Consider the following 12,035-nt stretch of genomic DNA (forward strand, 5'->3'; position numbering starts at 1 on the left):
TTTCACAAAATGTCACTTAAAGTACCACAAATAATTTTAAAAGAAAAAGAAACATAATATTACTAGATTTTGACATTTAAAATTTTCTCATTTCATAGCAATTCAAGATTGTTTTGTAAGTTTGTTGTTGTTGTTATTGTTGTTGTTTTGGGCCACACCTGGTGACGCTCAGGGATTATTCCTGGCTAAGTGCTCAGAAATTGCTCCAGGCTTGGGGGACTATATGGGAAGCCAGGGATCGAACCAAGGTCTGTCCTAGATTGGGCTCATGCAAGCAAGGCAAACACCCTACTGTTGTGCTATTGCTCTGGCCCCTGTTTTGGAAAGTTTTAAGGTTCTTTTCTTTTTAATTCCTACACTGTAGGACAATACCTATCTTCTCTCCTGTATCAGAAATTTGCTAGGGGGCCCAGAGAGATAGCACAGCGGCGTTTGCCTTGCAAGCAGCTGATCCAGGACCAAAGGTGGTTGGTTCGAATCCCAGTGTCCCATGTGGTCCCCCGTGCCTGCCAGGAGCTATTGCTGAGCAGACAGCCAGGAGTAACCCCCTGAGCACCGCTGGATGTGGCCCAAAAACCAAAAAAAAAAAAAAAAAAAAAAAAAAAAGAAATTTGCTAGGTTCTCTATCATACTTGTGCTTTTCATTCTAAAGAGCTGTATCGTTTGAGAAGATAAGCAAATACTAATAGGATTCCTAAGTAAGCAAGATAACAAACCCACATTATTATTATTATATTTTATTATATATTATTGTTATATAATCATATTAATTTTATTATTATTATTATAGCGCATTACTTATTACTAAAAATGAAGCGTGTGGCACTCTAGGTCCTTTACCTGCAGATGGCGGGAAAACATTCCTGGAGACCTTTCTTTTTCACCAGCGAACCTTCCAGGCAATACATGATGATGTCCATAACCTACACAGAAAAGATGAAGCTGAAGTGAATCCCAAATACTTCATTTTCCAACTTTCAAATGACTAACTAAACACGAGCCTCATTTGCCAGAGAAAATTTTATGTATTTTGATACATATATGTATGTGTGTGTCTCTCTGTGTGTGTATTTTTAAAGTTCTTATCTTTTTGGTTTTGAGTTCACACTTGAAAAAGCTCAGGTGTATGTGTGTATTTTTAAATGTTCTTATCTTTTTGGTTTTGAGTCTACACTTGAAAAAGCTCAGGGTTTACTCCTGGCTCTGCATTCAGGGATCACTCCTGGCAGAATTTGGGGGACCATATGAGATGACAGGATTGAACCTGAATCAGTGGCATGCAAGGTTGCTGCAGGGTCTTGCATTTCAGCAATCCTATTAGGATGGAGTCCTTCCATGGGAGGAAAATGGGTAACATGAGCGGCTGAATATGAAATATAAAATAAATGAAACCACACAGAGAATGTGGGGTCAACACGTTTCTGGCAGGAGTGCGACCAGTTTTCCTCCCGTGGAAGAACTCCATCCCAATAGAATTGCTGAAACGCAAGATGCCTGCAGCAGTTTGGCGCCCAACGTGGGGTGCCAACTGCTGTAGACGTGCTATGTCTCAGCAATTCTCATTCTCCTGCTTTCTTCTCATGAAGTGCTATGACCCACGAGAATTGCTGAGACGCAGCACGTCTACAGCACAAGGTGAATGTTCTACTTGTTGAACTATCACTCCAGCCACTTTCACAATTACTTTAAAACCTAGTCTACTACTTGATATCACAGGCCAACCTTTCTCATACATGAAAAAGTCATGTATTAAGAAGACAATCCAGGAAAAGAAAGAAACCAGTCTCAGGAAAAGGGCAATGCATATCTCTGAACAGGAACACTGTAGCTTTTCTTCAAACACATTTCTGCTTTATTTTATTTATAATGCAAGCTGACAAACAAAACATAATCCTTAAATATTACTCTACAGTTCAGGCTGTGAAAACTAAATTTTGATTTGGGGTGTGGGGAGGTCCCACACCTGGCTAAGTGCTCAGAGGCTATTCCTGGCATGGTGCTCAGGGCACTAAGCAATGCTGAGGCTCCAACCCAGGGCTCCCTCGTGTAAAGCAAATGCCTAGCCCTGGGACCATCCCTTGGACCCTACATTTTGATTTTGTGAGGAAACTTAAGGACTCCAGAGAGAGAACACAAGTTACTTTGCCTTAGGTGTCTCTTAGAGATACCAGGAATGATGATGCTGGTTTATAGGATTATCTGGGCAAGTTTCAGTGTATCTGAAACATTATTGTTTTCTGTTTGTTTGTTTTGGATTTTGGACCACACCTGGCAGGCTCAGAAGACCACATGGGATGCTGGAGATTGAACCCAGGTCCATCTTGGGTCAGTGTGCATGGTAAACACCCTACCACTGTGCTATCATATCATTCAGGTCTCTGCTTCGATGTTATTTATGGCTGGAGATTCTTACCTCCACCAGTAGATCCACAACATCTGTGGGCATCTTCTCAATGAGAATCTCGATGACCCTCAGGATCTCCCCTTTGGCTCGTGCCAGCGTTGTGGTATGGATGTTCTGCTGTGACTGGGTGTTGGCGGCCAAAGCTGTATGTCTGTGCACCTGTGAGGACAGTTCCACACTAGACACAAAGGGACACTTGGCAGAGATTTGCATTTCAGAGACCAGTTTACTTTTCACTCATCAATGAAAGAGACAGAAAGAAAAAAAGATTCAGTAGGGACCATAGAGACAGCACAGCAGGCAGGGCATATTTGCCTTGCATGTGACTGATCTAGGTTCAATCTCTTGACACCAAGTACAGTCTCCTGAGACAGAGTAATCCCTGAATGCAGAGACAGGAGTAAACCCTGAGCTCTGCTGGTTTTAACTTCTCCCAATGCCCCGAATCAAGCCAAAACAAAACATAAAAAGATTCAACAAAAACAAAGTTTTCAAATTGGGTCAGGAGATACTTCTGAACATAAAGTGTTTAGTACAACAAGAAGTGAGTGAATAAAATACCAGATGTTCCTGGACACTGCACTCATATAATAGTATCCTTATTCTGTTTGCTTTTTTATTTGTTTAGTTGGTTTTGGGGAGGCCAGACCTAGTTGTGTTCCAGGGACCATATCAGTGCTTAGGATTGAAGCTGGAGTTGGAAGTGTGCAAAGCAAATGCCTTGGTCCCTATATGATCTCTGCAGTCCCAGACTTGAACACAACATTGCCATGACATTTTTAAGTGGAGACCAACTAAAGACCTGTGCATTTCACATATCTGGCAGTGGGCACCTGTCATCCTCATGAGGGGATACAAGCAGGTGGGAGAGAGGATCCTGGCTCACAGTAATGATACTAATGATGCTCAGACAGGCCTTCCAGGGGCCCAGAGCCTTCAAGGTACTTCCTTAATCAAGTGGGAAATACAAGTGCACATGCCTCCAGAATAATGAGCATGGCACATCAGCACCACTTCCCCAGACAGACAGACTGAAAGTCCTATGACTCAAAGGAGAGAAACATTAGCCAGGCTTTGCAATGCATGGAGGAGCAGGGGAAGAAATAATGCATGGAGGAGCAGGGGAAGAAGGAATTCTTTCATATTTTACTCTCAAATGCTAAGTGACGAGAGAAACTTGTTTCAAACTAACAAATGTAGACCACTATGGTAAACATAAATCTCTCCAGCCATATGCTGGAATATAGTGAATCTAAGATGTATGACAGTTAGACTGCATCCTCATAGGTGTTCCATCTGGTTTGATTCCTGGCCCTAGATTCATGGCCCCTAGAATACCTCCTTGAATGTCCTTGAGCAACACTGGGTCTCGCTATGTGGGCCTCTAACATTGCTAAGGTGCCCTGGGTGGCTTCCAACACCACAGGGCCCAGTCAGCATCACATCCATTGAACTGAATTGTCAGCCCAAATGGCCAAAAATTGCTTGAGAGGAATCAGTAACCATAGATGAATACAGATACTAATATATTAAGATACAAATTAAGTTGGAAATATAAATAATATAAACATTTGTCTTTCCATCTTGAAGAAAGGCTTAAAGAAGCTTTTAATAATTGGCATTTAAAGAACCTGATGTTTAGCTATGTGGTCAGATGGATGCATGGCTTATTCAGTACATTCAATGTTAGCACCTGTGTCAATTAACATAATGGCAATGAATGGGAAAAACTGGCACGGAAAAGAGAAAAGAGTCCCCGTCAATAAGTATGTCTCAGTGGAACCTCCCATTAACTCTGTGCGTTAAGAACCATATTAGTCTCTAGATTCACCTTAGATCTGAGTGCAAAGTCCCATCGCCTCTTGTGAACCCAGACAATCTGCTGTTAGGACTTCCCTTATTCTTTGCATCTGCCACCTTACCTGCCCACCACTCAGGATGCCTCCAGGGACAGACACAGGCCCAGGAGGCTTCAAGTTACTGTGACAGACTCAAGAAATTTATTTGGTATTTTAAAAATTCATCATAGCTACAGGAAAAACAACTCAGAACCAGACCCCACGGGCCCTGAGTCTGCACATTATGCATGCTGAAATGGAACAAATCTCTCTACACACACACACACACACACACACACACACACACACACACACACACACACACACACACACACACCTACACACAACAATTCTGCACATTATGCATGCTGAAATGGAACAAATCTCTACACACACACACACACCCCTATACACAACAACAACAACAACAACAACAACAACCCACTTTGGAGCCGTTTATCCACTCCTTTTCTTCCCACTAGTAAAGATCTACACAGGAAAGAGCCTATAATTGGTTCATTGTTCTTTACTAGTTTTTCAGTTAGATGTGGGCAATTAGTTAGAACACCAAGAACGTGGGGGATCAATTGGCATGCAAGTCTTTATCTGTGGCATGAGATAGGAAAAACAATTAGCAAGTTTATGACTTACATTTTTGTTTACAGTTGGGGAGCCGGCTGTTAACTACGAAAGTTCAGTTTTGATTACAGGTAGAGACTTTAGTAAAACCTGAGGCCCTTTCACAGGCATTAGCTTGAAGACGCCCGCTATGTTTCAGATGGGAACGGGACTGTCAAAACATTTATGAGTGAATCAACTTGTAGAACATAGTGAAGACACAGCAGGCCTGCCTGCCCATGAGAGCAGGGCTGTGGAACTAGGGGTGTGGGTACACGTGCCCTTCTTTTTTGTGCTCAATGATGGGCCCCCATTGTTCTCTTAACAAACTGTAAGGATTTTGTTTCTATGGACCAGGGCCCTCAGCTCACAATCTCAAATCCCTCCTGCAAGCAGGGAAGCCACACCCCAGGCCACGTTCTGCTCACCTCTTTGGCTATGGTGGTGATGAAGGCGGGTGGTCTGGCCGTGGCAATGAGAGAGAGGGCGTGCCGTGCTGAGCGGGCGGAGTCAGCAGCGGGGCTCAGAGGCAGCCCCATTGTGATGCTAAACAGGGATGGGGGGGAAAGAAGGCAAAAAGAAAAGGAGCATTAGAAATATACACTGAAAAGATTAGACACAGCTTATAATGTCAGTTCAAGGTCAATGGGAGCACTCAAACAGTTAGAACATAATGGACTTGCCACAATGAGCAGTGATTAGAAATCAGGGAGTCTGGCACCAAATACGAAATGGAATAATTAACCGTGAAGATTGAAAACAGTGTGTGTGGCTGTCGAAAGTGTTAAAAACGCCTTGTTAACAAATTATCAAGAACTAGTACTGAATACACATCACAGACCTTGGAAGAAAGAGAACAAATCCATGCCCTGACTTATTTTCCATCTTTCCCCTAAAAAATAGCTAAGGGTGAGATCCATTGTGTAGAAGGCCACCTACAAAGGCTATATTTAGGGCTATCTATTGTAAGGAGACAAAAATTCATCACCATCCAAACGACAATTAAAAACATAAAAATAATTTCAAAATTCAGGTTTTTAATAGTTGTTTGGACAGTCATAAATTTTTCACTTTGTGTGTTATTCCTAGTTTGAAATCTCAGCACTGCTAGTTTACCTCACAGGAGACTTCCAGAACTAATCTATAAATCAGCATACTCTGTCCACGGGGTTTAGTATTGAAATTAAAATCAGACAGCCTGCTCCTTTTTTTTTTTTTTTGTCTGTATGGGGCTGGAATGAGAGCTCAAAAGGCCAGTGTGCTTTCTCTGTATGTGGGAGGTCTAGGTTCTAGCCCCCCCACCTTTGGTTCTTGGAGCACCACAGAGCAAGCATAGAGCCAGAAGCAGCCCCTGAGGCCTTCCAGGTGTGACCCCAAAACAAAGACAAAAAAGAACACATGCTATGCACACATGATAAAATCAACTTGTCCAAATGGAGAGACATGTTTTATTCTGAAACATGAAAATGGTCTGATCCTTCTGCCTCCCAAGTTTCTTTCACAATTATATAGACCAGGGCAATGTCTGAAGACTTTGTGTAAAATTACAGCACCTCCTCCTTCACACCAACTGATAATAAGTATTTGGTTACTCCCTAAGGAAGCCAGTCACAGTGTCCTATTCTTATATCATTTTAATGATTTTTTGTTTGGTTGGTTTTTTGGGTCATATCCGGTGGCACTCAGGGGTAACTCCTGGCTCTATGCTCAGAAATCACTCCTGGCAGGCTCAGGAGACAATATAGGATGCCGGGATTCGAACCTCTGTCCTGCATGCAAGCCAAACACCTTACCTCCATACTATCTCTCTGGCCCTTCATTTTAATGATTTTAAATATTAGCTATAAGAAAGAATATTAAAATCTATCCTTCCCCAGTTAAGAAATGGCTGTGCTTTATGTGTCCGCTGCATTAAATTTGCTAAAAATTCTCAAAAACTTTACAGGTCTCTAGACTTGATCTGACAATTATTAGTTAAACTTTTAGCTGAAAATAAAAATGTGAAGCACAGACTTTCCTCTCATTGTCAGAAGAAAGCTAGATTGTAGAAAATTCTGCTTTTAATTTCTTACTGTTATGTTGCTTAAATCTTTGGTAATATTTTTTTTTTACAAACTCGGGGTAGACACAAATCAGGAAGTCAAGGCTGAAAGAGCAGGTGGATCTTCCTTTGAGGTTTATCAATGATGGGCCAATCATACTCAGCAGCAGAAGGGTGCGTTGATGGGCATGTCAGAGCCCAAGTCCTAGAATCAGGAGCACCTGGGAAGGTGTTTTCACCAGGAAACAGAGTGAGGGAGTTAGCTGCTTTCTCTTCAGGATTACATGTACTTAAAAATAAATAAATAAATAAATAAATAAAAGGCTTACTAAGTGAAGAGTACTGCATGAAGGGTGAACTGCACGAATAATTAACAAGTTAAGATCATATTCTTAAAAATCAGCTTTCAAAAATGCAACAATTAATGAACCTTTCAAGACGGCCTATGATGGGGCCAGAGAGACTGGACAGCAGGTAAAGGTGCTTAACCTTGCACATAGCCAACTGGGTTTGATCCCTGGAATCACATATGGTTCCATTAGCCGTAAGTGATCCCTGAGCATTGAGCCATGGGAAAGCCCTGAGCACCACCAAATTCAGCCCACCTATCCCCACCCTGATAAGACAGCATGTGACGGTGCTCCCTTTCTTGCATCCAAGACAGAGGGTAGATAGAAAGGAAGTCTGAAAAAGAAATAACTGGGCTGGTAAATGAATAATTCTCAGCAAACCTCTGTTCAGTTCATCGGCAGGTCTGTAAGGAGAGGGGACACTGACTTCCAGGAAGTTAAGAAACCTACAGAGAGATCTAGACTCTGATCCCAGAGTAGAACTTGGGTTTCTCTTGTGCCCTCCCACATCTACCCCAGATTATCCCTGAAATGTGGGTCACATCAGTATTAAGGCACAAGGAAGTGGGTTAGAGGGACCAGGGCTGGAGTGCAATGGCAGGAGGGTTGAATATTGTGGATAATGGATGGAAATACTGGTACTAGGACAAAGTCAGTTGTTCTGGGAAAATGGCTGGAGAAAGATCTCAAGAGAGTTTCCGGGGACTGCTGTACTTGTTTGACTCCACATTGATACTGATTTAAACCAAGATATTGGAGACAGTGTGATCAATGGGTGGATGGAGGCTGTCATTGAGAGCCGGTATATCAAACTGGGATTGCCTAACTCCTCAGAGAAGATCAAGCTGTTTGGTGTGTGGCGACCAAGACCAACTGTATAGGGATGGACAGGTGGACAAAAATGGCCAGGTGAGTGAGGATGGCCAGGTGGATGAGATGGCCAAGTGGACAAGATGGACAGGTGGAGGAGGATGGACAGGACAATGAGGATGAAAGGTAGTGGGATTGACAGATGGATGGGACAGACAGGTGGATGGGGATGGACATATGGGTGGACAGGTTGGACAGGTGGATGGGATGGATAGGTGGCACAGTGCTCCACTGAGCTCTGAAGGTGGTCCATGAGACAAAGAGAAACAAGGCGAGGTGGGTGGATGGAGACACAGAAAAGGTTCTTTCCTTGCTGCACTCATGGGTGGGTGTGTCTGTTTGTCGGCAAGAGAAGAGATCTGGCTTCTGCAGACCCATAGTCCAGCACAACACCAGGGAGTCCCGAGATTCCCCTGGACTTGCCAGTTTAACCTCGTGCAGTAAGAGCAGAGTTCTGCCCACACAAGAAGGAGCCTTGCAGAGTCGTGACCCAGAGCAAGGTCTCTCATCTACCCATTCTCTGTTCTTTATCTGGTGCAGAAAAGTTTGGTGGGAAGATGAGAAGCATGGAAAATGACATGGAAGGAATATACATGTGTGAACTGGAGGTTGCAGTGTGTCTGCATATGTGTGTGTATATGTTTGTACATGTAGTACCAAACAGTTTAAAGGCTGTTCCACAGCGACAACTTCTAGGTAGGTGTTGTCATCTCCTCTTCAGGCTTTGTCCTGTGATTGCAATAGAATGTGTCTGAGAAATGGGCACATGAAGATGCTTCACAAAGTTATTGAGGAGCTGAAATGGGAGGCAGAAGAGCCATTGTCCTGGTTGACTTGGGCCCAAGGGAAGTTGCTTCTGATCCTGGATGCTTCTCACAAAGGGAAACAGTGAAGAGGATGAGATCAACTATGAGAGTCACCGGATTCATCTAGAGTGTTACCCTTTGTTTAGCAAATGATCTTGAGAATGGTGATAAATCAGCCAATAGACCAAGAAAAGTGGTCCAGTCTGGGGCCTAGGAGAGAAGCAAGAATGTCATGGGGGTGGAAGTGAAGCAGATGTTGAGCTGAGTGGAGGCTGAGACCCCCCCCCCCAAGTCTTAGAGTCCCTCACCTCCAGTGTGATTCTGGGCTTCAAACTACAGAGGTGGGGGGAGGAAGCATAGCTACAGCCTGAGGGCAGAGCACCACCATGACATATGGAGCAACCACCGAGAAAAAGGGAAGATAGAAGGTGATATCAGGACGGAGCTGTGAAAGCAAGTAAAGACGAAGCTATTACACCTGCTTCTGACATGGATCTCAGTGGAGAGCTGGGACAGTCAGGAATGAGGGTGCATGTCTGGCACACACCTGCCCTGGGTTCAAGTCCAACACCCCACAGCTCTGCAGATACAGACCTAGAAGCCCCAGAACCACCCAGGGACCCTCAGAAACTAAATAGTTAGATATCCTTAAGACCCTGAACTGAACCAACAACACAACTGGCTAAGAATGATTGGTGGGGTTCCCCAGAGCTCCAGAGCCTGGGGAGAGGGCTCTTGTATTAGTAAATAAAAATAATGGGGGTGGTGTTCTGTGTATGATTGAAATCCAACTACAATCATGCTTGTAATCATGGTGCTAGATAAAGATTTTATATAAAAATTTTATTTAAAGAAAAAAAATAAATGACCCCATATCATCTCACTATGGTGAGAATAGCACCTATCCAAAAAATCTGAAAATAGCCAGTGTTGGCAGTCATGGTGAGAAAGGACCCTTGTCCACTCCTGGGAGAATGTTGCCTTGTTTGGCTTTTATGGAAAGCAATATGTCCATATTGCATAATCTATTACATATATTGCTATTAAATAAATATATTAAATATATATATATTGCTACCTCTATTAAAAATAGGAATATGTCAAGAAATGAACACTGTGAATAGATGGATGTTGGAATGTTGTATAGCTAAAACTCAACTGTGAACAACTTTTGAACTCTATCCCATGGTGATTTAATAAATAAGATTAGAATAAAACTACCATATAACTTAACATTATCACTTCTTGGCATCTATCCCCAAACACAAGACATTATGTTAAAAGGCTTTATGCACACCTGAGTTCATGACTGCACTTAGTACAATAGCCAAGACATATACTCAAATACCCAATTATAAACGAAAGGATCAAGAAGTTGTGGTGTATCTACATAATGGAATGACAGAGAATTCTTAGAAAGAACATAATTATACAATTCACAGCACCCTGGGATCTCAAAGAGGATCTCAGGCTAAGTGATGTCAGTGAGAAAGAAAGGGGTAGATCCAGAATGATTTCTCTCATATGTAGGATCTAATGACACACAGTAAGACAACAGCGAAGAGCCAAAGGAAAAGCTTTGGAAATGAAAAAGCTGATTCACACAACTGAGTTGGTGTTGGTAAAAAAGTGAAAAAGAAGGGGCCCTTGGGGAAGAGAGGTGGACACACTGGGGATGGGAGTAATGTTGAAATTATATAAATGCATGAGAAACCACCAATAAACCACAAAACATCAATCAAAAAAAAATTTTTTTTTTTTGGTTTTTGGGTCACACTCGGCAGCACTCAGGGGTTACTCCTGGCTCTATTCTCAGAAACTGCTCCTGGCAGGCTCAGGGGACCATATGGGATGTCGGGCTTCGAAACACTGACCTTCTGCATGCAATGCAAACACCTTACTTCCATGCTATCTCTCCGACCCCTTTTGTTCTTTTTTTTTTTTTTTTAAGAATCTCAGCAGGTCCCAGTGATTCTGTGATAAACCTTAAGTTATTTGGCTGAAATTCAAGGCTTTGCCTAATCCAGTTCCATTATCTTACAGCCCAATTCATTCAACACCTGGGCTCCCAGGTTCAAGGTGGTCTACAAATCAGTCCCTAACATTCTGGTGTTTTGTTTGGTTTGTACGCAGTACACAGGGTTTAACCCTGGCTCTGCTCAGAAATCACTCCTGGTTCATTTTTTGTCTTCATAAAATAAATATAAATAAAAAAATAATGTAAAAAATAAAAAAAGAAATCACTCCTGGTGATTTCTGGGGAACCATTTGCAACCAAACTCTGATCAGCTGCAGGCAGGCAAGCACCTTATTCAATATACTGCAGTCTAACATTCTATTCCTTTGTTATGGTCAGTTTGCTGCTGCTCCCTCACTAACCCTTTCTCTATGGACACACACTCTTCCCTCCCCTCAATTCAATTCTTGTTGAGGCCCACACGGCTGCCTGCAAATGCTTGAGCACTCAGCAGCCATTAGTAAAACAAATACAAGCACAGACGAACCTGCTTATTCTAGCCTTCAGCATTGAATTACACTGTGCTGAGCACTGTGGATGAATTTTGTGCCATCAACTCTGTACAGATAGGTATCCTGCCCCCTATTCTTTGCATCTCCCCAAAGCACCTAGTACAGCCCTTGATCACAGTGGTAGCTCAATAGTTTTGCTGTAGATGAAGTTACCTGGCAAATTCAGCAGGAGGGGGGAAAAATCACTTAAGCCAGTTATTTGACTGAATTGACCAGGCAATGAAGTCAAAGCCATTGATCCAGTAGTCCCAACAGACAAAGACTAATTCTGCATGTAGTTATCTCGAAAGTTAAAAGTGCATTGTGCATGTGATATATTTGAATGTGGGATTCTAAGTGGATGAAGAAGAATCACACTATCAGAGGTGAGCAATGAAAGGAGTGCCTGCCTAGTCCCACCTGCCTAAGTCTTTCCAGTGTGTCCCACTTATCTGGCTGTTATGCAGACCATTTGTTACACAGCTCTACAGCATGAGCCTTTGGTTTCTATCTTCGTGCTATAAAAATATGATATGACACTCTCTTTTACTCAGCATTTCAGTTCTCCCTCACAATACAAAATACCGGAGGTGAGATATT

The 12,035-nt window shown here is 42.6% G+C and overlaps 1 protein-coding gene across 3 annotated transcripts in view; it reads right to left on the reverse strand.

Annotated features, from left to right (window-relative positions):
• The window catches only part of WDR7 (WD repeat domain 7), a 383,220-nt gene that overhangs the window by 100,338 nt on the left and 270,847 nt on the right, over positions 1 to 12,035 (reverse strand). For all 3 annotated transcript variants that reach the window (XM_049782166.1, XM_049782164.1, XM_049782165.1), the window contains 3 exons: positions 5,289 to 5,406; positions 2,414 to 2,563; positions 841 to 923 (listed from right to left, as the gene is read on the reverse strand). In XM_049782166.1, the coding sequence (XP_049638123.1) occupies positions 841 to 923; positions 2,414 to 2,563; positions 5,289 to 5,406 (351 nt within the window). The remainder of the gene's footprint in view (positions 1 to 840; positions 924 to 2,413; positions 2,564 to 5,288; positions 5,407 to 12,035) is intronic.

The sequence above is a fragment of the Suncus etruscus genome, chromosome 10 (assembly GCF_024139225.1).
Source record: "Suncus etruscus isolate mSunEtr1 chromosome 10, mSunEtr1.pri.cur, whole genome shotgun sequence".
NCBI classification, from domain to species: Eukaryota; Metazoa; Chordata; class Mammalia; order Eulipotyphla; family Soricidae; genus Suncus; species Suncus etruscus.